This window comes from Patiria miniata, unplaced genomic scaffold (genome assembly GCF_015706575.1).
Source record: "Patiria miniata isolate m_02_andy unplaced genomic scaffold, ASM1570657v1 HiC_scaffold_21, whole genome shotgun sequence".
Taxonomy (NCBI): Eukaryota; Metazoa; Echinodermata; class Asteroidea; order Valvatida; family Asterinidae; genus Patiria; species Patiria miniata.
In genome coordinates this window covers 361380-384376 of record NW_024037060.1, presented here as the reverse complement: position 1 = coordinate 384376, position 22997 = coordinate 361380, and the positions used below count along the sequence as shown (strand labels likewise).

General features: G+C 39.9%; 3 protein-coding genes across 5 annotated transcripts in view; 2 read left to right on the top strand and 1 right to left on the bottom strand.

Annotated features, from left to right (window-relative positions):
* The window catches only part of LOC119729572 (C3 and PZP-like alpha-2-macroglobulin domain-containing protein 8), a 41441-nt gene extending 24747 nt beyond the window's left edge, over nt 1-16694 (top strand). For both annotated transcript variants that reach the window (XM_038202185.1, XM_038202184.1), the window contains exons 20-40: nt 89-320; nt 847-997; nt 1310-1410; nt 1781-1832; nt 2219-2422; nt 3084-3175; nt 3716-3851; nt 4561-4650; nt 5176-5352; nt 5880-6118; nt 6654-6900; nt 7444-7664; nt 7920-8081; nt 8662-8724; nt 9265-9443; nt 10344-10431; nt 10729-10909; nt 11472-11588; nt 12249-12476; nt 12663-13559; nt 13968-16694. In XM_038202185.1, the coding sequence (XP_038058113.1) occupies nt 89-320; nt 847-997; nt 1310-1410; nt 1781-1832; nt 2219-2422; nt 3084-3175; nt 3716-3851; nt 4561-4650; nt 5176-5352; nt 5880-6118; nt 6654-6900; nt 7444-7664; nt 7920-8081; nt 8662-8724; nt 9265-9443; nt 10344-10431; nt 10729-10909; nt 11472-11588; nt 12249-12476; nt 12663-13559; nt 13968-14215 (4105 nt within the window). In that variant the 3' untranslated portion in view covers nt 14216-16694. The remainder of the gene's footprint in view (nt 1-88; nt 321-846; nt 998-1309; nt 1411-1780; nt 1833-2218; nt 2423-3083; nt 3176-3715; nt 3852-4560; nt 4651-5175; nt 5353-5879; nt 6119-6653; nt 6901-7443; nt 7665-7919; nt 8082-8661; nt 8725-9264; nt 9444-10343; nt 10432-10728; nt 10910-11471; nt 11589-12248; nt 12477-12662; nt 13560-13967) is intronic.
* LOC119729577 (SAC3 domain-containing protein 1-like) lies at nt 15226-22448 on the bottom strand. Of its 2 annotated transcripts, none has more exons than XM_038202190.1 (9): nt 22259-22448; nt 21245-21307; nt 20701-20829; nt 19755-19916; nt 19167-19333; nt 18848-18896; nt 18376-18516; nt 17788-17977; nt 15226-17533 (listed from the first exon to the last, which is right to left on the bottom strand). In XM_038202190.1, exons 1-9 carry the CDS (start codon nt 22327-22329, stop codon nt 17384-17386), a joined length of 1122 nt encoding a protein of 373 aa, XP_038058118.1. In that variant the 5' UTR covers nt 22330-22448; the 3' UTR covers nt 15226-17383. The 2 variants fall into 2 exon arrangements, with proteins under 2 accessions (XP_038058118.1, XP_038058119.1); XM_038202191.1 differs by having other exon boundaries at nt 15226-17530.
* Nucleotides 22449-22518: 70 nt separating this feature from the next.
* The window catches only part of LOC119729576 (thiosulfate sulfurtransferase/rhodanese-like domain-containing protein 2), an 8023-nt gene continuing 7544 nt past the window's right edge, over nt 22519-22997 (top strand). The window contains exon 1 of the mRNA XM_038202189.1: nt 22519-22690. Coding sequence (XP_038058117.1) covers nt 22622-22690 — 69 coding nt within the window. The 5' untranslated portion in view covers nt 22519-22621. The remainder of the gene's footprint in view (nt 22691-22997) is intronic.

The window sequence follows — 22997 nt, the reverse complement described above, 5'->3', positions numbered from 1 at the left end:
CCCCCAGGTCACCACTTTAAGATTTGCTTATTAATTTATTACTACATAGTTTCTCATTCTTCTTAATTGTATTTTTTTGATATTTCAGTTCCTTAAGTTCTGAAGAGCATATCCAGATGCGTGTTCCGGACACCATTACTACCTGGATGACAGATGTGATCGCGATGTCGCCCACCTATGGACTGGGTGTGGCCGAGACCGTACCCCTGACAACCTTCAAGAATTTCTTTGTGGAGTTCACGTTGCCGTACTCGGTGATCAGGGGAGAGCAGCTCAGGGTACCAGTCACTGTCTATAACTACTTGGACAGATGTGTTCAGGTAAATGAAGGGTGTCCTGTTTGTTTTGGGGGTGGTTTTTTTGGGGGGGGGTGGTGGTTTATCTTACAGCAAAAGGGTGGGGGAACTCTGCTCCCCCTTCTGAGAGTTCCCCCACCCCATCTGGGAAATGCAATGACCGATTGATAATTTGGTGCACTGGCGACAATCATACACATTATCAATCGCATAATGCAAAGTTTTAGCGCAATCGGACAAAGTATTTTGTAATTATGATCATTAAAATAACATGCATATGTGAAAATTTTACATTGCCTAAATTTTCATTGTTTGTAAACACCTCAACCTAAAACCTCTTTAAGCACAAAAAAATCGGTGGAGTAAAGGTATGAGGAACTTTTTAGGAGGAATTCACATATTTTTCCGAAATCTTTTGGCGCAATGTTTTCAATTAATATCTGAACATTGTGATGTATACAAGCTCAAATACCCAAGGGTCTGAAGAAATCAGTTTGCTTGAGAGAGACAATTGAGAAGTCAAGTATCTTATTTATTTCCAAATGATCAGGTTGATTTGATCGTGCACGTGCAAGAAGGTGTTAGATTCCTGATGCATACTGAGCGTCATCAGGCATACAAGCTGTGTCTGCAGGCTCAAAGGACAGAAACCACCTACGTGACGTTGATATTCAGTGAACTCGGAAGAAAGAAAATCCATGGTGAGCAATTCATTTATTCATCCATACATTTATTTCTATATGGTTGACAATTACAGTACATAAAATACATTGATGAGTAAATAACATCAGTGGAGGATCCAGAGGTGTCATTTTGAATGTTACCTGTTATATATACTTTTACATACATGGAAACTTTATGCGTTGCAAGTGTTTTTGGGTTTTTTGGCTTTTTGGTTTCTCTTTTTGTCAAAAGTTATTTATGTAAGTTTGAATATTTACTTTGTATACATTTTGTTATCTTGGCGTGTCCGTAGGTAATGAATGTGATATTTTGTTCTTGTGTTCATGCAGCTAGTGCTGAAGCAATGGTATCCCCAGACTGTTGTGTTGGACCAGTTGCCAATGAGGGTATTGTTGGCTCGGATAAGATCACAAAGAACCTACTGGTTGAGGTATGGGAAGCCATGAAGTACCTTTCAATTAAATAAAAATCTGACATTTAATTCACACTACATCGTGGCACCGAGTGCAGGTCAGTTCCCTGACCCGATACTTTGGAGGTGGTTTCGTCATCCCCCAAAGTAGAACTTTGCATCTCAATGTACATAACATGTACCATATATTATATGCATGCTTGTCCATCTCCTGATGACTTACAGAGCACACTGTTCAAAACACACTCAAAAGAGGTATTAGTCACATTTTGTTGTTACAGCAAACCTTTGCTATTTTAATGATAGCTGCCTACATACTCCATTGCAAAATGCTCCATGTTAGATACTTTCAGATTTCAAATTAATAATGACTGGTTTTTTCTTCCAGCCTGAAGGAATAGAAAGAGGCTATGCTTACAGTGTCTTCTTCTGCCCCAATGGTACATACTTTTAATATTGTATTGATTTTTATTATTAGTTATTAAAATTTTTTAGATACAACACCACCTTGAAAATTCCACATAGGGTTTTGGGGTTCAAACAAAACTGGACAATGCACAATATTTATGTCATCAATAATCAAGAAAAATCAGTTGTTTGGTGTTTTATTATAATATAAATTATAGAATAAAAATAACGAAAAAAACAACAACATTTTTACACTTTGTATGTATCACTGTCAATTCTTCTACCTCTATCTATGTTAGTCTCAACCTCATGGCATAAATGACTAGTAAAAGGAATTAATTATCTGAGAAAAATATCTAGTTGAACTGAAAATTTAAAAAGTGATAACAAAATAAAAACATTTTCTGTTCACCCACAGAGCGTACGCACATCTCCACCCCCAACCGCTACAGCTACCAGTTTGTGGAGAAAGAGGAAGGAATGGATTTCTTTACCTTCATGTGCAAGGCCAAGAATGACGCGCACATTGCGCTGGCCGCGACGCAAGATTCTTACCAGCTGTACGAGGTCGTCCTCGGAGGATGGGATAATACAAGATCTTGGATTGCTCGCTCCAGGATGGGTTAGTAGAGTATGAGGGACAAAAAGGGATCCATTACATTTTTTTCATTGTAAGACATTAACCCAGTAGGCCTAGTTCTTATACCACTCTGAACCACCCTGCCTATTAGTACTCCCTTGATCACCCCATGCCGCCTGAGCACTGTTTTATGGATTCCTCAGCGAATAGTAAAGGTGCTAACAGGTTAAGACCTGATTATTCCCATACGAGAAATCACCTATTAACACCAACCAAACCTTGGATTAGGACAAAAATTAAAAGCAATGGTCTTGAAATTTAATGAGCTGCAATTTAACGTGTGGTCAAGTGTAATTTCCAGAAAACATCAGCCAAACCCAGGAAATCATTGGGAGTTTTCCTGTTTACACTCACTGATGGCATTCATTTGGGGGCATAGTGGGTTTTCCCCAACAACATTCAAAGAAAAACCATATGCCCCTATACAAAGATTAGGAAAAAATGTATTTCCCCTAAAACTGGCTTCAGAAAGTAATGAAGTTTGAAAAAAAATGTAAATAGCCACAATTTCTCTTAACATTTGGAAGAGTGATAGATGTAACTACTGTGTGAGCAGTATGCTCTATCTGTTTTCAGGTAAAAAAAAAGAAAAAATTTGTACTTTACTTGATTGCATTTTGTTCCTGCACCCATTGAATTTCAGGTGATGCACTGGTAACCGATCTCACTGCTGACATTGTCAGCTGGGATGAGTTCCGAGCATTCTGGATCAGCTGGAAGGCTGGTAATATACAGGTAGGAAAATTATGGTTTGATACCGAAAAAAAAGCCCAAGTGCACTTTTGTCCCTGAGCAAGGTACTTTTCCTGCACCAGAATTTGAGGTTATCTGTGAAATAGATGTTTACAAGATTAGTGTGATTATAGTTTTATTCAAGACAGCCTGAAGAATGGTATGAATTGCTCTTCAGGGAGCAGAAACAAGAGTGACACTTTAATTAGAATTAACTTTAGAAGTAAATTGAAATATTGCAAAAATAACAATAAATTAAAAAAACTACTAAAACTGCACACATATGAAAGTTATGGAGTCCCTAACTTTCATATTTTTACAGTTTTATTATTTTATTTATTGAAAGACATTGCACAATTTTCGGCTGGTTTCCTATTTTTGCAAATCATCCTTTGTGTGCTGATATAATTTCTGTGCCACATAGTCCTATGAAATCGGATGCAGTAACCATGATCTGAAGGTTATAAGGTATCAATGCTAATGACACCATCCCATATTTTCTTCAAGACTTACCTATTGATTTTTTGTTTTCTTTCTCACTAGATCGGGCATGGAGAGGTCCCAAGCAATGAATCAGTCATTATGAGCTGGCAGGACGATAATCCAATGCAAGTTCAGTACATCGGCTTCACCACAGGACTGGGATCACTGGGAGAATTCAGAATCTGGAAGAAAAAGGGTAGGTCATCAGCAAGTGACTTATTATCCAGTCCTTACAACTCCCAAGTCCATCACAATTCAGTCAGTCTCAAGCCATGTCCTAAGCTTCTGTGACAAAAGACTTTCCTTTGTCCTTGTTTATCCCCTGTTACTTGTGATCTTACTTGTGATTGGACTAAAGTTGGCTACAACTCTATTAGACTCTGCTTTTTGCCTTCAATCTCATTGCGCAACATTTACTTTCATTGGTGACCTCTCTGCAAAAGGTAGATTGCACAAGTAATATTTCCAGTTCTTTCAAGTTTACCTTAGATACTATACAATTCCAAATGCTTTTTTTTGTAAAGAACATTTGAACGTAGCTTTATTTCCTAATGCACTGCTGTTCTTAAGTTAGGAGAAAGACCAATTCTGCATTCTTGTTGACATTGTATGGGTAGATTTTGGAAGACTGGTTGAGTTTGCTGACCAAGTCCTTTCCTTTTGGAAAAAAAAAACAACTGGAAAAATGTTTGTTCCCCCCCAAGAAAGCATTTTAGTGCAAATTGCAATTCATTGTGTGGAGTTTTTGATCTCTGTTGACTTCAAAACCTTAGCCAAATCCCTTTAAAAATCCTTGCTCCACCATTTCATGGTTTACACTTCCGAGTAGTTCGATTGTAAAACAGTAACGATAATGATACGGTATAAAAGCCAACCGTGTGCTACATTTCTTTGTTGTTGCTCAGGTAGCAGCGAGATCTACCGAGAGGCATTCACCCTGTCTCTACCTCTGAACCATGTGCAGGGTTCAGAAAGGGCTTCAGCTGTGGTTATTGGTAAGCTTGTTGAATGAATTAAGGAAGACTACATATTTAGCCTAACATGATATAACAAGATATGGCGAACATATCACCATGATATGGAAAGTATTATATCAGTTTGGAGTTTATAGTATAAGGTGTTTTGAAATGTTGAAAGTTAAAAGTTATCTTTCCTTTTTTTCACATTTGTTAAATCTTAGAATTGAAAAATGTACATGAATATCAAATTTCAACAATCATCTGTCCTAATGGTCCTTGTGACTTGTCATGGTACCGTACTAATGGACAGTACATTTCACACATTCTGCAGACATTTCTCTGATATTTGCTGCATTACTGGAAAGTGACTTGGAAAGCAATTTACCAACTTTGATGACTTTACTTTAAATATATTAATCATGTTGATAAACTAACTTTTTTCCCCATTTATAAACAATTTTCAGCTCTTGCCCTCAGCTACTATGGTCAACCTAAACTGAGCCAGTGCTATGTTTTGATCTTTACCAATAACACTCATTACTTCTGTTAAACTTACCTCAGGCGACGTCATGGGTCCCACCCTGAACAACCTCCACAACCTGATCAGACTTCCGTTTGGCTGTGGAGAGCAGAACATGATCCACTTTGCTCCTATCGTCTACGTCATGCACTACTTGCAGCATACCAACCAGATGGACAAGGAGACGGAGATTGAAGCAAACACTTTCCTCGTTCAAGGTAGGCAAGGATTTACACGCTAATTTTCATTTCTAGTTGCCTATTTCTCAAACAGGGCATAATTTATGCCGTGTGTAAGATAACTAACTTGCAGTTGATTTCATGGAGCTTTGCATTGCTGCGCAATATCTAAAAACTGTTTTATAGATGAGGATTATGACAGCTTGTAAGATGGCTGTTTGTCATAAAACAGGAGTGCGTTCCACTCAAGTGAACATTAGGACTAATGTTAGCCAGCTCTGCAATGTGCCAACCTCAAAATAATTGCAATTTCAAGAAGTGAAATTTTATCTGTGAATATCAAATAATTGGATATTTTTGATTTAAAAAACTGCAAATTTCAGCCTTGAAAGCTCAAGTTAATAGCCAAAATTAATAGCCAAATATCTCAAGCATTTCCAGTTGGTGTCTTATATCGTGAGATCACTGACAAATTCAATTCAATCAGTCACATTTTTTTATCACATTGAACCTAAGCTGTTTCTTACACTATAAACGATGCTTTCTACTATTCCCCCCCCCCCCAGGCTATCAGCGCCAGTTGACCTACCGACGTCACTCAGGCTCCTACAGCGCCTTCGGGGAGAGCGACACCTCAGGCAGCATGTGGTTGACCGCCTTCGTCCTCAAGTCCTTTGCCCAGTCCCGTCGCTTCATCTTCATCGACCCCAAGGAGCTTGAGATGAGCAAGAAGTGGATCATTGCTCACCAGCAGGAAGATGGATCCTTCCCACCGGTGGGCAAGGTTCTCAACAAAGACATCCAGGTGAAGTGGAATTGTTTGTTGTTAATCTCGAGCTAAAAAAATAAAATCGACCAGTATAGCGATTGTTTGTGACTGCATTTTTTGGGCTGGCAATGCTCAGTATATAGTTGTAGATAAGATTCAGTATTAAAAGGCAATGTAAGTTGTCATTTTGGGTATAATGGTATTGATTGCATATACTCATTTCTCATCGCTGGGCAAGACTTTGTATTTGACCTTTCTCTGCAATCATGACCTTTGTTCAGCCATTGCACTTAATTTTGGTGTACCGTACTAACTCTGTAGAACATTCTAAAGGTCACAGGAAGCTATAATCACAGATATCTAAGCAATGAGGTGTTACCTCAGGAACAGAATGTACACAGATCCATGAAAGGAAATAAAAATAGGTTCGATGAAGTATGATTAGGAGATATAGGTAGCTGACAATTGGGCAATTTTTTTTTTTTTTTACTATTAGCTCCTACCTGTCTCAAATTATCAATAAAGTATTTTTGTAATTTAGAGTTTTGGAAACATTTCATTTGCACTTCAGGGTGGCATTCAAGGCAACTCTCGCCTGCCTCTCACGGCCTACGTCCTTGTGGCCCTGATGGAATCAGGCGTGGAAACAGACGAAGAGAAGACAGCCGTCAGTACAGCTCAGAAATTCCTAGAGGACAACGTTGGGTCCATCGTGGACCCCTATACAGCGGCGCTGACTGCATATGCCCTGACCCTGCGCAACAGCCCATTTGCGGCCATCGCAGTCAGGGTACTGACATCTAAGGCAATCAGAAAAGGTGAGATGACATTTGGAATGGGAGTACAGTGGTCAGTCACCTCAGTTTAATGGTCAGTGATAGTATACATCCTTTATATTGCAGCCATCATTTAGGTGCGTGCATTTGTGCCGCAGGGTTACATATGAGGAAACCTCTTGTGCATTAATCATATTGAATTCAAATAACCAACACCGCATAGGTGTCTGCTCTTTGCAAGGGGTTCAGTCTTTGAGAAGCTCTTGATGTTGTTACTGAGTTTCATGTGGGGATGAAATTTTGAGTGGAATAAATAAAAACTTGGCTCTACTTGTGTAAGAGTTAACTTTGGCTTTAACAGAAAGTAAGCCCTAGCTCACCAACAGATCTTGTCAGGAGAATACTCGTATTAACATACGTCAACAACTCATTCAAATTGCAGCCAAAGAGTTCTGCATTGGTTTATCTAAAGTTTTTTTTCCAAAAGGCAGTGGTATCATTTGGGAATTAATGTAGATCTGAATTTCATACATCGCATATAGCTCCTGAAATCTGACTTTGTTTTTCATGGCTTCTGATCCGCAGATAGCCTGACCTACTGGCGTCTGAGCGGGGAGGCACTGGAGACTCTCCCCTTCTTCTCTCACGTTGGTGACCTGGAGCAAACCGTGACATCAGCTGAGGTGGAGATGACAGCGTATGCCCTGCTGACGTACACCGCCCTCGGGGACATTGCATACTCGCTGCCCATCGTCAAGTGGCTGACACAACAGAGGAATGCGCATGGTGGCTTCTCCTCAACCCAGGTAAACATTTAAAAGCTTGAAGGCTGGTTCATACTTCACTTGAACGTCAATGCAAAGGGAAATTGAAGCATGAAACGTTTGCTACGAAATACGCTAAAATTGAAATGTGTCCAACTTTTCTGAATTCGCAGCACAAAAACGTGAAAGTGACGTCACAGATGTGTGGTCGTGTTCGTTTTGTAATTTCGCAATTACTATTTCATTTTTATTTTCTTTCGCCGTTACTTTTGATATGTATTTTCATTCACTGCTCAGGACACTTGTGTAGCCCTTCAAGCCTTGGCAGAGTATGCCACCTTGGCCTACGTGGGCCGGGTCAATCTCAGCATCTCGCTGGCTTACACCGACTTGGATCTCTTTGTGGAGGACTATTACCACCTGAACAATGAAAACAGTCAAATCTTACAAGTCAGGGAGGTGAGTTTGAAAAATAGCAATTCTTTGGCATTAATTTTAGTTGCCAATAATGGTGTTTGTCATTTGGGTATAAAATTAAAGGATTAGTTTGTGATTGATACACTTCAAAAGTTATATGTATTTGGGGGGGGGTGGGAGAACACAATTCCTCAAAAGAAGTTGTCTAGAAAATACTTTATTGCATTGCTTTTGCATGAGAAATGAGGATCCGCAAGCAGAATTTGTGTGTGGAGTTTGTTAGCAAAAAATTGGCAGTCAAAGGGAAGTTGTTATGGTGTCCCTAAGCTGTTTCAGTGGAGGCATATTGCACATATATAGGAAGTGAAAAACTAAGAAAAGAACAAGTTGGATAGATGGTTCCAGTTCATGTCAGACTTTGCAGAAATCAAAGCTTTCTTTGATTTTATTATTCTTCTGGTAAAACAGTTAACGAGGGAAAAACTGTGATTTTTCGGGGGGAGAAACGGTAAAGGTCAAAGAAAAGACACTGTCTAGCTAGTTAATTTGAGCTAGTTAATTTAATCTCAAAATAAATTAATGCTTGTTCATTCACTTTTTTATTCTGTTGTTTCATTTTCAGATCCCAGTTTTGTCCAAGACCCTGTTTCTGAGTGCATATGGGGAAGGCTGTGGCTTACTGCAGGTATGAATCGATCAACATTGAGTTGATATACCGTGTTATAATCTCTATAAAGAATACTGGCAACAATGAAGACAATGGGTTTGTCGTAAATCACTCTGAATAAAAAACAATGAAGAATCTTGATTAAAAAGAACTGAAGAAACGATTAATTGGATTTTAATGAAGCAGTTTACATCCAGATCACAGCACTATCAAAACTATTCTGCAGTTTTCACAACCGTAAACTTTCTACACTTTAATTCAGACAAGTTGTACCCATGACATCAAAGAAATTATCCGTTTGTTTTACGTATGAAGTGAAGTAGCAGTTGAGGTATATAATTTGTAACACTGTCCTTTGTTATATTTTCAAGTGGGTTCTTTGGTACAATTCAAACCACACTCATTGTGGCATAGAGTCAGTAATTTACAAAGGCCATGAATTTGAAGCTGTGTGTTGAAGACTTCGTGTACTCATGTCTTCCTTACAAAAATTGTGACTTTGTGTATTATCACACCCATTCACTTCCTTAATCTCTTTTGGCTCTGTTTTTATCGCAGATCAACATGAAGTATAACATCCCAGATCCGACGGGCAAGCCTGCTTTCAAATTAAACGTGAACATGATTGAGTCAGTGCCCTACCAGACCAGACGCAAGCGCTACGTCGACGGCACCACCACAGAGAACCTGATGCCGTCGCACGATGACTACATGGTCACTCTGGAGGTCTGCACAAGGTGAGTACTGCAGCAAACAAATTTCAATCAGTGGACCCAAGGGCCATCCCATGCACTGTCCTCAAACTCACTGATTCAATGACTGACTAACTGACTGAGTCACTGAGTATAAGGATCCATTTTGACTTGACAAGCCTACAAGCCAAGTTTATTTTCACTAAAAAAGCTTGAAAAAAAAACAGGCAAATAGGAAAAAAAGGCACAAAGATATTACATCATCATGTCCCATCGAGGTGAGAGAGCACTTCTCAGGAGGCAGACAGTGCAGCTACTTGAGGAGCATTGGTAAAATTTGTCAATATTTCTCAACCCATTAGCACCTGTACTGCATTGTATTAAGTTGTAATCATCCCCTGATGGATCCATTGACCATTCATTGCTGGGGCGGTGTGGGGCTCATTGCTGGGGTGGTGTGGGGCTCATTGCTGGGGCGGTGTGGGGCTCATTGCTGGGGCGGTGTGGGGCTCATTGCTGGGGCGGTGTGGGGCCTCACAGGGAGTCAGAGGCCAGGGTGGTACAGGGACCAGTGGTTAAAGTTCTGTAAATAATATTTTTAATAGGAGGTGCCGGAAGGAAGTGAATTCCATGACGTGATTTTTGTAGAATAACATGCCTGAAAGTCTTTGTTGTCCCGGATAGTTGAGAAAAGGATATTTTCTTGAAGTCATTGAATCTTTCTGTTTGCTTATCAATCTTATTCAATGCTACTGTTTTATCTGTGAAGAGTTTTGATGAAGCAAGTCAATGACTCTGATAGATTTTGACTTCAATTTAATAGCCGAAATGGCTACGGTACTACTCTTTAGGAAGAACTATCGGGAACTAAGCTTTTGGTGTAACACCTTGAAATCAAACTTCTGGTAATCTCTGAGAAATGCTTAAATTTAATTTCATTTTCAGATGGCTACATGCAGGCTCGTCCAACATGGCGGTCATTGAGGTTTCCTTGATTACTGGTTTCACAGCCGACATTGAGAGTTTGGATCTGGTAAGTCAATTGCTGGGGTATAAATAGAGGGCTCTCATTGACCTACGTGACCTGGCCTACATCCGGGTACTGGAAGGTCAGTGTCGCCATTATAGGTAAAGATCGTATAGCGCCGCGCACAGTAGGTAGTAAGCAAGCCATCAAAACTGGGATGAATTGCATCATACATGTGCGAACCAGCATGCGCACGCTGTGTTTCCCGTCTGTGGGGTGCTCCAAAGTGGTAAAAATGCGCCCTCTCTGTTCGTGCAAGGAGCCCATGTCTGAGATTTATGTGAGACTTTGTTTCTTCTTCAGCTTCTACGAGACAAGTACACCAAGGTCAAGCGCTACGAGATCGACGGTCGCAAGGTCATCCTGTACTTTGATGAGATTCCAAGCCAGTGTATGACCTGCGTCACCTTTGATGCTTATCAGGACTTTGTGGTCGGCAAGACTCACGCAGTACCGGTCAAGGTGTATGATTATTACGAGCCCCGTAAGTTCACAAAGTTGCAAAACTTGATTGTAATTCACCATTTTTCAGTGAGAAATTTTGCTTATTGTGATAAAACATTAGCAAATTAGACAGACACAATGGCGCCCAATGTTTATAAACAAAAGAAAGGTATACAGACCGATCTGAGTTGCCCAATTTTATAAAAGAACTGCTTTGCTTTTTTCCACGCATAGAAGGCTCTGAAGGTTGCTTTGGTATTTTGACGCCTTTAGTTTCAAGTTCAGATCTTTACAGAAAGCATGTGCAATAGACTGATTCATAAGCTTGGCCCACTATGCACGTGGGCAACAACCCGTGTGCCTCTCCAATGGCTCACCACTTGTTCCAGCTGCGCACGTCATGCATGTATGCACGCATGTTGCACTTTTGTGGACGCATGTTTGACATTGATCACAGCTGCAATTGGTCAAAGTACGACTGGGTGGGGCTTAATGAATTGATCTATTGGCACCCAGACTTGTGACTAGTGTCCAAGAAATGGTAGAAAACTGTGCTCACACTTTCCTTGTATATTGTTATGTTTCTTTTATCTCTTTGGCAGACTTTGAGGCCTCCAGGTTTTACAACGTCAGTCGTGACAGCCCTCTGGCTCGTGAGCTGTGTGAGGATGATCACTGCAACCAGGTTCATGAGACTGAAGACAGCAACCATAGTGCTGGTAAGATATTGCCTTGCCTCAAAACCCATATTTGCAAGGCATTAAAAAACAAATAATTGCATCAGTGTTTAATTAAAAGTTACCAGTATCTAGTCAACATGGTCTTTTCAAACTATTTTGTGACCTTTACTTGCGACTTGACTTGCGCAATCCACTGCACACAGTTTGTGTCAACTCCCTGTAACCATCTCGTACAACGACAGATTAGAATCATGTGATACAACAGCTCAATTGTTCCAGCGGCTATCACGTACATTAAACAGCTGGGTCAATAAGATGCTGTATTGATGCTACTCCTGTCCCATGTTGTGTATTACCCAATGTCTAATTTGGTATGAGTTAATTGTGATATCTTAGATTCATGTGCGGTGTTACATATGCATGTGTGTTTTTCTTAATTATTCAATCGTGAATCGGTTTTTATGACAAAGTGTTTAGTAATTGTTGTTTTCTATTTTATGTCCTCTTTATTTTTTGGAAATTTGAACAGAGTAGCCATAACCCGTATACGCCATGTAGCCAGGGATCGTGTTCAAAGTCACAATGCCATCAATTTCGTACTTACTTTTAACGTGTAAAAAGGCCAATAGAATTTCCCCTTGTTGGGATATTAAATTTTGTAAATATAATGACCAACTCTTCTTCCTCTAAACCCAACAGAACAACAACCCATGGAGAACTACAACCCAGAGAACTGCAACTCCATCTTTGGTGACTGCCAGTCGACCTTTGACCTGATCCAATGCATGTGTGAGCGCACCTGCGATACAGGCGGGCCCAAGGTGTGTGCCAGCAACAACGTAACCTATGACACGTACTGCCACATGGAGGTCGCTGCTTGTCAGCTGAATGAGAATCTTGAGGCCATGCCTCTCTCCAACTGCCCAGGTAAGACTGAAATTGTTAAGGTTTAAAAATGAAGAAATACTTGGGTTGTAAATATTCTTTAATTTTCCTATGGACCCCTTTCTGTTCCAAATTTGTTGTCGGTATATGTCCATCTCTATTGTTCCATTTTCCGTCAGTCTGTGTGATTCTGACTTTAGAACATAATGCACTTCATTTTATGCTCAGTCATAGAAAAGCCGACAGAGGCCCCAACTTCAGAGGGTTCTGGCTCCGTCTGGGGTAACCATGGCAACGAAGACAAGGATGAGGGACCTGATGATGAATCGTCTGATAGCAGCGACTCGAGTGTGGCCTGGGAGGAAATGGGAGACCACCCTGGCTTCAGTCACTGGGACATGATGCAGTCACCCTGGAAGTTTGAAATTGAGAGTGAGACAGAGAAGAAAAAGGGGGCCTCTGAAGATGAAGAAGGCGAGCTCCCGGAGATCATGTGGATCAAGGAAGGAGAGGAGGAGGAGGATGCTGAGGATGCTGATCAGCAGGGAGGTGATGGAGAACTAGTGGATGAGCCACTCCCAGAACCTCTCCCTGCCTCGTCTAACTCTCAGGGCCACCACCCATCAGTGGGTAAAGATGATGAACCAGATCCCGTTAAGGAGATACCTGCAGTGATGGAAACTGAACAGGAGCTCGAGGAAGATGGTGTAGACCTGACAAATGAGGAACTGGATAAGACTGATCAAGCAGAGGTTGAGGATACTTGGAATGGAGATGCTCAAACCGATGAGAGAGAGGATGCAGATGTCACCATGGAGACCAGGATGCGCACAGGAGAGGAAGATGACAACCCAGAGAATCCCATGCCAGATGACGAGGAGGAAGGTGATGCCAATGAAGAAGATGAGGGCACAATGCTCAGAGAGTGGTTGCATGGAGATCAAGAAGCTAAGACCGACGATGAGACAACTGACGACGAGGCTGCCGTGGAAACAGGTCGTGATTTCGAGATGGATGCTGGTAAGACGACGCAAGCAGACGAAGAGGTTGAGGAGGAGCAACCCTCAGCAGCAGGTGTGCCTTCAACTTCAGAAGGTGCCCCAAGGCATCATGTACATCCTGAAGGTAGGTGGTTTCATTGGAATTTTTGTAAGACCCCAACTCTACCGTCTCTAACAGATCACACCAACAATAAATAGGAAAGGATTTTTATGATTAAAAAAATGTTTGCTTTAATTAGAATATTGGCACCCCTTACAATACCCATTTTTTATACCTCTGGATTTCAGATTTCAAAAGGGATTGTTTAATGATCCTTAAATCAGAAAAAATCCTGACGAATCTCATCCGTGCGTTTAAAATATGTAAAGTACATTGACCCCGATAGACATTAATGCTCTTGCCGTTCTCAGACATTATCTTTTAGAGGGATATGTAAATTAACTTGACCCTGTTTCAGATCTAATATGGACAACACCCTGGCTGTTCTTCTTAGATTATCTTTCATCGGTGCCTCTTTGTTAATTTCCGCAGGTGATGCCAAGGCCCCAGATGACAACCTGAGCGCCCACAACCCGCAAGGAGCATCCGAGGAGAGTCCTACGCAACTCACAGAAGAGACAGCTCCTGTCCATCTCAGCAGCCCTCGTGTCATCGGATTGGATACAATGGTCAACGACGAAGCCAGGCTGGCCGTTGACGACGAAGAGGAGAACGTGCAGCAGGAGGAAAACCACAAGACGACGAAAGAGAGACGGAAAAGGGGCCTGAGAAGGGCATAAGAAGTAGCTGCTGTTTCATACCTCGTTTGGCCATTGGTGAGATCGTTCTTGATCATCGTTCCAGATGCACTTATATTCCTCAGTGGTCTTACCATGTTTCTTTATTATTAATCATTGGACGTGTGGCGAGTGATAATTTGGTTTTGATAAATGTGCCGATACGTTGGGTACACATTGAATTATAATGTACAAAATGGAAAACCCATGTACTTCTGGTAACCAAACTGTCACTTCCTTGGATGCATGCATTCTGGTTGCAGTGAGTTATTACCTCTGGAAAAATTATGGCCAGTTGTCAGAACTGTATGTAGCTTAACAGAAAGTGAAACATAAAACGACAGAAGGAAAGTTTTAAGTCAAATTGACATTTCTTGAATAAAACCCATTCCTTGGAATGGAGAACATTTCAAATCACTAAAAATCAATAGTAAAAGTTGGTTACTTCATAGACTTTTAGTACAGCATGTCTGATTTTATTTTTTGTTTCTGTATATATCTAGATTTGTTTTGGAACTGATTATTTCAGTTCTTGGTAATGTTGTACAGTAGTGGCATTCAGTAGCTTGTATCCACACAGGATGGGAGTTCATGTAGATACTGCCATGTCATATTGTAGGTTTTATGGGTACATTTATTTGTGAACAACTGTTTTGAGCCGTGTAAAGTAAAATTTACTTGCTTATTGCTTTAGTCCTTGGGTAATTTGTATATTTATATTAAAACGCAAAATATAATTACCCGGGGAGTCTGCAGAAATAGATAATTCCTGGATTGATGTAGTTCCAAGATCAGAGTGGTTTGTCAGATCATATATAAGTGGAAGGATTAGGTTTACTTCACATCAAAAATTATTTGAACAATTGATTTCAAACTTGCAACAATAACACAAAACTTCTCTATCAAATGAAAACTAATTTGAAATAAACTTAGCTGAAAGAAAGTTAAGTCTTCACATGGTTTGAAGCAATAATTTCATCATGTAACTGGAATATTCACACTCTGAAGACATGTTTGTTGACAATTTTGTTATCCACCAATTTCTCTTTTGAATTTTATTCACTCTTGGAAACTTTATAGAAAATGACCACAATGACTGCTTTGTTAAAATGCCTTTATTTATAACACAAGTTGTGATAGTGATTCGATTGTAAATTACGGGTTCAAAATGTTTAAAGGGAACAGTAGTTGACTCTGCATGTTTATTAAAAAAAAATAAAACCTTTGTAATAAAATGTATACGGCCATAAAAAGTTTATGAAATGCGAATTTTTATAGCTTTATAATCTACATTTGTATAAAGTTTCGTAGCAATTTTATAAACTGTAGCGTGTTAGTTCTTATTTTCCATGTTATACTTTGGGTTTTATGCATAATAAAATATTAAAATCCCAGCTTTTTTGCTGCCCGTATAAAGTAATGCTTACAAACAGTATCAACATGTCAGCTGTTTTGTATCGAACTTGCCAAGGTGTGTCTTGGAAAATACATTTGTAATTGTATAATATTAACTTTACAACATTATTAGTAATAATGTTTTAAACATAAAAAAGTTATATGTTAGTGTTTGCGCACCAAAATGTTCATCAACACTATAAAATTGTGATTGGTTTCTGCACGGGCCATGTGACATCCTACCTCACAATGATCAACTGAAGAGTCATTTATGAATGAAATCAGTTTTTGTGGCCTGCCATTTGATTTGGTAAACAATCAGCAAAACTTTCACATACCATTTAACGATTTAGTCTACTGTTAGTTATCTCACGAGTGCAAGTGAACACTTGATAATGTAGTGCGTCCGTGTCCAACATGTCGAGAGGCCGAAGTGTGGCACGCAGATGCACTACATTTGTCATGTTCCACAAGCGCACGGGGGAAAGCAAATTACTTTAAGCAAACTTGACACAATTTAAAGATGAAACAGCAGCAGTTATCCTATTACACAAGTGTGCAGCAGGAATGACACACACATCTTAGAATAACGTGGGGTGGTATATGAACTGTGGTATATGGACCGTGGTATATGAACTGTGGTATATGGACCGTGGTATATGAACTGTGGTATATGGACCGTGGTATATGGACCGTGGTATATGAACTGTGGTATATGGACCGTGGTATATGGACCGTGGTATATGGACTGTGGTATATGAGATAATATCCAACCATTGTTGCCATGGTTTGACCAATAAGGATCGAGGATTCAAGTATGGTTGGAGATAACAATATTTGTCACGCATTCAAGTATAAGCATAAATCAAACTCAACCCTACTCTGCTAGTGTCCCAGAAATCATGCAACAAACTGCATGTTGTATTATATAAATAGTGTAATTTTTTTAAGTTAACTGTAACTTTGTCAACTGACAGTTATTTACAGATCTGTGTAGACTAACAACCAATATTATGTTTGTGTAACACTTGATGTTTATTGTATGTAATAAATATCCACGGAGCATCAATAAAGTAAACAAGGCGTACCAGGTGTGTTGGCCATTTCTGATCACTGTTGGACCTTTTGTGGGGTGAAAAATGCCTTTTGAAAATGTACAGTTTCTACACAGACTCTGTTTTCAAAAAGATTGGGGCCTGCAAATATCATTGGTCAAACAAGCACATATTTGAATCAAGTCCTCACACAGCATTTGACTGGTGTCTTATTGGGCCTTCACAAACTATATGTTGAAAAACGTTTGTTCGAAATTCCTTTAAGAAATATTGCACTTATCCCCTGAATTGTTAAATAATTGATGTTCCAATTGGGAGGGACACACCGCATACATACAGCCGAAAGACTGCAAGACACGGAGAACAAAACATTCATTGTTGTGCACAAACGTACATCTTTTGTTGGGAATGGTCCTTGAACGCAAGTGTGTGACTTTAGTTTATGGAGAGTGTTATATTATAGGAACAAAGGAAAACACAATGCCTCGTCTTCTAAGGTAATGGTGAAGTACGACTGTGTGTACTTGTTCTCATGCGAATGGCTCCAAGTACGCATGACTTATTTTATTCCAGATGTGCATTGCGTCAGTGTCAGACGGGGGCGACAATGCATTCCATATGTCCCTCCCAGTGGTCTGCTCCAACTCTCCCTTTGTAACCACTGAGGGGGTGCTTGTGCACGGAGTCTATACACGCATAAGAACCTTGCTTGAACTGTGTATCACCTACATGTCTGGGCAGAGCTTCCGTCTTTGTCTTCTGTGCTAGCAATACCATGACCTCCATCTGTGTGGCCCATGATGAGGTCATGAACTTTGACCTTTCCCTGCTTGCAGTCCACCAGTCTGTTACACATGTAAGGTTGGGGCTGCTGCATTAAAAATAACAAAAAAATATAAATTCAGCATCGGGGACACTTTCTCATTCAGCTGATTGTAGCTACGTGATGTGACGTGCTGATCCGACGAATTATAGCAACCGCATGTGTCATTACTATCTTTCAACCAAGTATGATTTTCAACAATAATTTTGTCAGTTACTTTTTGGATAGCTGCAAATGATACACTCTACTTTTTTGACTAGACTTACATTAAGAAACTGTGAATTGACTGATTATTAACTCACTGGTGATTCCACAAAAGTGGGACTACCCTTCTGGAACTGCACGCCTTTCTCATCCACTCTCAGTCCGTGGAATTGGCAGAATTCCACTGATTCTTCCTCCGTGTCGAACATTAACCACTTTGACAACACGCTGACTGGAAACCGGAGATTCTTACTGCTGTAGGCTGTGTTTAGAATCAGCAAGGTTCGTCTGAAATACAAAATGAAATACTTCCATAAGCTTGAAAGAAAAACAATATAACAAAAAAATATACCCAACACCCAGACAGATCCTTATTGACCGAACCTAAAAATCTGCCAACACGTCTCTGGAGAAGATCCTGTACTCTTTATTATTTACACAAAATCGGCACAACGTTATTCTATCTACATATAAGAACATTAGGACTGTAACTATTTATTCATGTACGTATTTTGATCATTGCACTATGAGAATGCCACAATACATTATCACGATATGAATATCCGTATCGCAATCATTACATTAAAACTTGGACAAAGACACTATTTTATGCACCGGGAGCAAAATTTGTCAAATATTGACAAGAGGGACATTTGTTTCCCCAAAGTAGAAGCACAAAGCCTAACCTTCGGATCTCTTGAAGGTGTCTGTGTAGAACACAGCTCTGTATGTAGCCACACTTAGAAGCTAGTCTCCAGACTCTCAAGAAGTTTCCCTGCAGATATGCACTGTGAATGCAGAGGGCCAGCTTTATTGAAGGGTGCTGCCTACAAACATATAATAATAAACACATAAATATATCAAGAGAACAGGTTTTTATTCAAATCTGTTACATTCAAATCTGATCTACAGTTGCACACAAATCTTTGACGACTACAGTCCAGAAACGTATATTTCAGAATGTATAACAGTTTGATTTATAAGTGCAAATCTGGAGAATGATATGACCTTTTTCACTGTATTGTTTGTTTTTAAATGATAAGCTTACTTTTCATTATAATGGCACAATCTAGTCCGAGAGAAAACTTGAGCAGACTCTTTTGTGGACCAAAACCAGTAAATGTTTGGATGAGAAACACAGTAATTCTTCAGGCTTACCTTATTTTCTTCGGTAACCAGATTATATGATGCAGTGCTTCCGTGGATCCTATCAACAAAATGAACCAGAAAAATATGCAGTTACTACTACTGTAACTTTCAAAAGTGTACAAAAATGCTTACAGAAACGTATTTCTTTGGCCTTTTTGCAATATGGTGGACATAACAGGAGGGCATCATCTGGTTTTGATACATCTGGGTCAAAACAACGGAAATGTTACCCCAACCAAATAGCACCGTCATACTTGTTACTGTATCTCAAAAAGTTAGCACAGCTTGAAATTTTGTTAAAAACAAAACAAAGCACAGATCAACGCATCGAGATTAAAAAGCAGATACAGTGCCTCAAACTCTTCCCTGTTGTTGCTGATGAGAGCGCCCTCAAGGTCGGCATTCTGATACAAGATGAGGAGCCTCTTGAGGCACTCCTGCGTGTGGTCGCTGTTAATTTTGCTGTCATAGTGCGCCACAGGTTCAGTACATAACCTGAAATGCAAACGGAAACATTGTTACTCGCATTACTAAAAGTGTAATTCCTACTCATTTCCTTGAGCATATTAGAAGCGTCCTGATGAGTGCAAACAAATTTAGTTCATGTTCATGCTAGTAGAATCAATTGAATCTTAATGGAATAGATTTGCATTTGTTGTAAAGCAACGCGAGACTCAACAGATGGCCAGCATAGGAACACTTTCTGGTTATAGAAAGTCATTATTAGCACATGTATGTGTGCATTGATTGCACATAGCGAATTGGCACACTCATTCCATGTACTCATAGTGATTTCAAAAGTTTTGGCAAATTTCTTCTTCCAATCTCATCATTCTGGCAACATTCTACTTGGTTGACAATTTATTTCAACCAGAATTGTAAGAATGTAGTGAGAAAAATTTTCAGAATGTTTCACCTGTATCCTGAATATAAATGGAACCGGACAGCTATTTCCAAAATTTGTACACAGCTCGTTCCAATGGCTCGCTGGATCACAAGGTCTTGTCGCACACTACGAAGCCGATCAAACACAAAATCATACAGCTTCACATAGCGGTAGTCTGTCCGAGGTACGACCCTGCCAAATTCGAGACAAAAACAACAAATACTGATAAAAGCCACTAACTATGGGACTATATTGCTCACGTACTTGGTGCGACCTGCCTATTACATGTACTCTCTGTGGCACCCAAAAGTGCCCAGGCACATAATTTTGTGGATTAATCAATAAATAAACACAATGTAATGCAATGCATTTTAGGTGCTAATAGGTGGAATACTGTATGAGCTTGCAAGGACAAGTAACAAGCTTGCTTGCACTCTATTTCACAACTGCCTGCAGGCCGCTATGGGTTTTCTTTTTCTTAAAAGGTTCCATATTAAATGTCGTGAGCCATTTTTCTGTACTGAATGTTAAGATTAACGGAACAAGCTTGATCAATATTTAATTTAAGTGAAGAATCCAGGATTTTTCAGAAAAGCTTGGTTTGGGTGTTGAAGTCCAAGATTCTTCAAGGGTTGGGGAGGGATGGTGGTGGTTAAGGCGTTGCAGCCCATGCTAAAAAAATATCAAAGGCCTGAGGCCATGAATCAAGATTTGCAGTGAGCGATGACATCATTCAGGAAAGTTAGGTTAAGTTTTGATCATTTTCATTATATATATATGATTAACATTAGGGGGGGGAGGGGGTAGGGGGAGGGGGAGGGATGGGATGGACGGGTTAGCCACCCTAACCATCCCTCACTCTCTTTGGATCCAACCCATACACAGTATAAAGAGTCCCAAATTTGGGACTAGATCCACCCATGATATGCTTTATACAGGAAATGTTTATATTGGTCTTGGGAATAAGATCACCTACCTACTTATCATGTAGTGAACTGTCTTGAGTAACACGTCTGGAGGTCGTAGGTCAGATGAAAAAGCATCTGCTTTTCCCGCTGCAGGTCTAGAGTACTCCTTAATTGTGGCTGATGGATCTGCTTTGGGTCTTCAAACAAACAATTGTCTGTGTCAAGGTCTGTTAGTGTTAAAATGATGAATTTAAAATGTACTTTTAAAGACCTTTCATACTAATTCAAGGAGATAAAGATGTTTTTGATGTTAGGCCTACACACGTATTTTACTGAATAATTTTGATAAGAGTTGGCCAAGTGGTATTCTCCTCATCTTTCACCTCTGTGACCACTGTTCGTAATGCAGGCTCACAAAAGACCCTCCCCAGTTCCCTCAGTTTTCCACAGAAAATAATTCTTCAGTTTTCCTTCCACATCTGAAGCTTAACACTTCTTCAATGACTTCTAACAGAGTGCATTCACACTTATGAGTAACCCCTTGTGTCATTACCAGAAAGGAATTAAATTAATATGAAGATAAATAACGCCAAATGACACAAAAAAAGAAACCTTTTGGAATCCTCTGTCCCTGGAACCATCTCTAATGGATGCAGTCGCATCTGCAACTCACGCCTGTCAAATTAAAATAATCAGTTAATCAATCAATAAAATCAATAAGAGTACAGGGTGAGTAAAAAGAAAGTAACTTGGGTAAGCACTGACTGTGCATTGGAACCGGGGGCATATCTGCGTACCCGACCACTGATGTCAGGAACCGGTTCCAAAACACAAATTTTCCAAACTTTGGAAAATTTCCAAAGTGCATCGACGGTTGTTGACTGTCGATGTCATTAATTCTGGTCAACAGGTCTGCATGCAGGCGCACTTCAGACCAATCATGCCAATGATTTTAGTTTTTACTGAATGACCGATTAATAAGCCTTATAATTAATATTACATCGCAAATAGCAAAATCTGAGAGCATCACGGGAAGACTCAGGGACATTGACAGGGGTAGCTGGAGTTACCTAGCCCCAAATGTTATCACTGGGTAACTCCAGCTAGGCCTAGGCCTAGCTGGAGTAACTCCAGCTGACATGCTCTATTCATTCACATGCCACATTTCAATGAATATGACTGAGCATGAAGCTAGGGCGCCTAGCCTAAATTATTATCGCAGTGGCTATTGTTACGGCAGCCGTAACGCATTTCCCATTTTCTATCGTTACGGTAGACTGCAACCTTGCAACTTTTATAAAAAAACATGACAAGAAAATATAAAATTAGAAGGAAAAAAGTGAATTTGAACTTTATGAAATTCGGACTTTATTTCCCTTTAAAAAAAAATCCTCCAAAGCCTCAGGTTAGAAAAGGAAAAAAATTCGAGTGCAAAACTGAGATTCGAACCCGCAACCTCACGGTGCAAAATCCTACTCTCTATCGGCTGAGCTGGCGCACTGCTCGATAAAACTTGTGGAAACAAATAATTATATACCTGCGTGCGTATCAAAAAAATATCGTAGAGGGCGCTAAACAACGAGTGCCGTAACGATAGCCACTTCGAATTATTATTGATGGACTTACATTTTCCTCTCTTGTTCAGGACTCATGTCCATACATGTTCCTTGTATTTCACAAGTCCTGTTCATTTTCATTTTCTTGCTAAAATGCAAAAGTTACGTTTTGACTGTCCATAGTATTCATCATGGAGGAATAAGATATTCCTCCATGGTATTCATGGAGGTCGACAACAACACTTGATTGACAGTCAGAGAACAACAGAATTAGTAGCGCAGCAATTTATTTGCAACTCTTGAGGGCGCAATTTCCCAAAGAACCTTTTCCATTACACATGCCACACACACAGAGGACCGCACACAGACAGCTGCACTTCATCATTATTTTCATTCGGACTTTCCGAATGGGATTGCAAAACTGTGTTTCAAAATGTCGGCAGAGCTCCCAAATACTCAGAGTAAGCACTCATCAAAGATGAAAAAGACCACAAGGAAAAGGGTAAGTATTTTAAGTAGCTAGGGCCATTCCTCCAGCTATCCAGTTAAAAACTAGCCTAGCCTAGTTCTTGTAGCTTAGTCTATGAGTATGACTATGAGCGTGCATTCTTAAGAATGAGCGCGCAATCTGAAAAATGAGCGCTAATTCTTAAGATTGCGTGGGAATATCACGTGCGCAATATATGAATTTTGCGCAATCTTAACAAACATTGCACGGCATGATAATTATGTTAAATGAAATGTATAGCGGTTAAAGGGGAAATAATTAATAAACGAGGAAAGAAAATGATCTATGCTCAGGTGCTTCT

Coding starts and splice junctions, on each gene's coding strand:
- LOC119729577 (XM_038202190.1), bottom strand. CDS start 22,329: ATGAAAATGAACAGGACTTGTGAAATACAAGGAACATGTATGGACATG. Junction 21,308..22,258: donor CCTGAACAAGAGAGGAAAAT/GTAAGTCCATCA, acceptor TTAATTTGACAG/GCGTGAGTTGCAGATGCGAC. Junction 19,917..20,700: donor GTTCACTACATGATAAGTAG/GTAGGTGATCTT, acceptor CGAATTTGGCAG/GGTCGTACCTCGGACAGACT.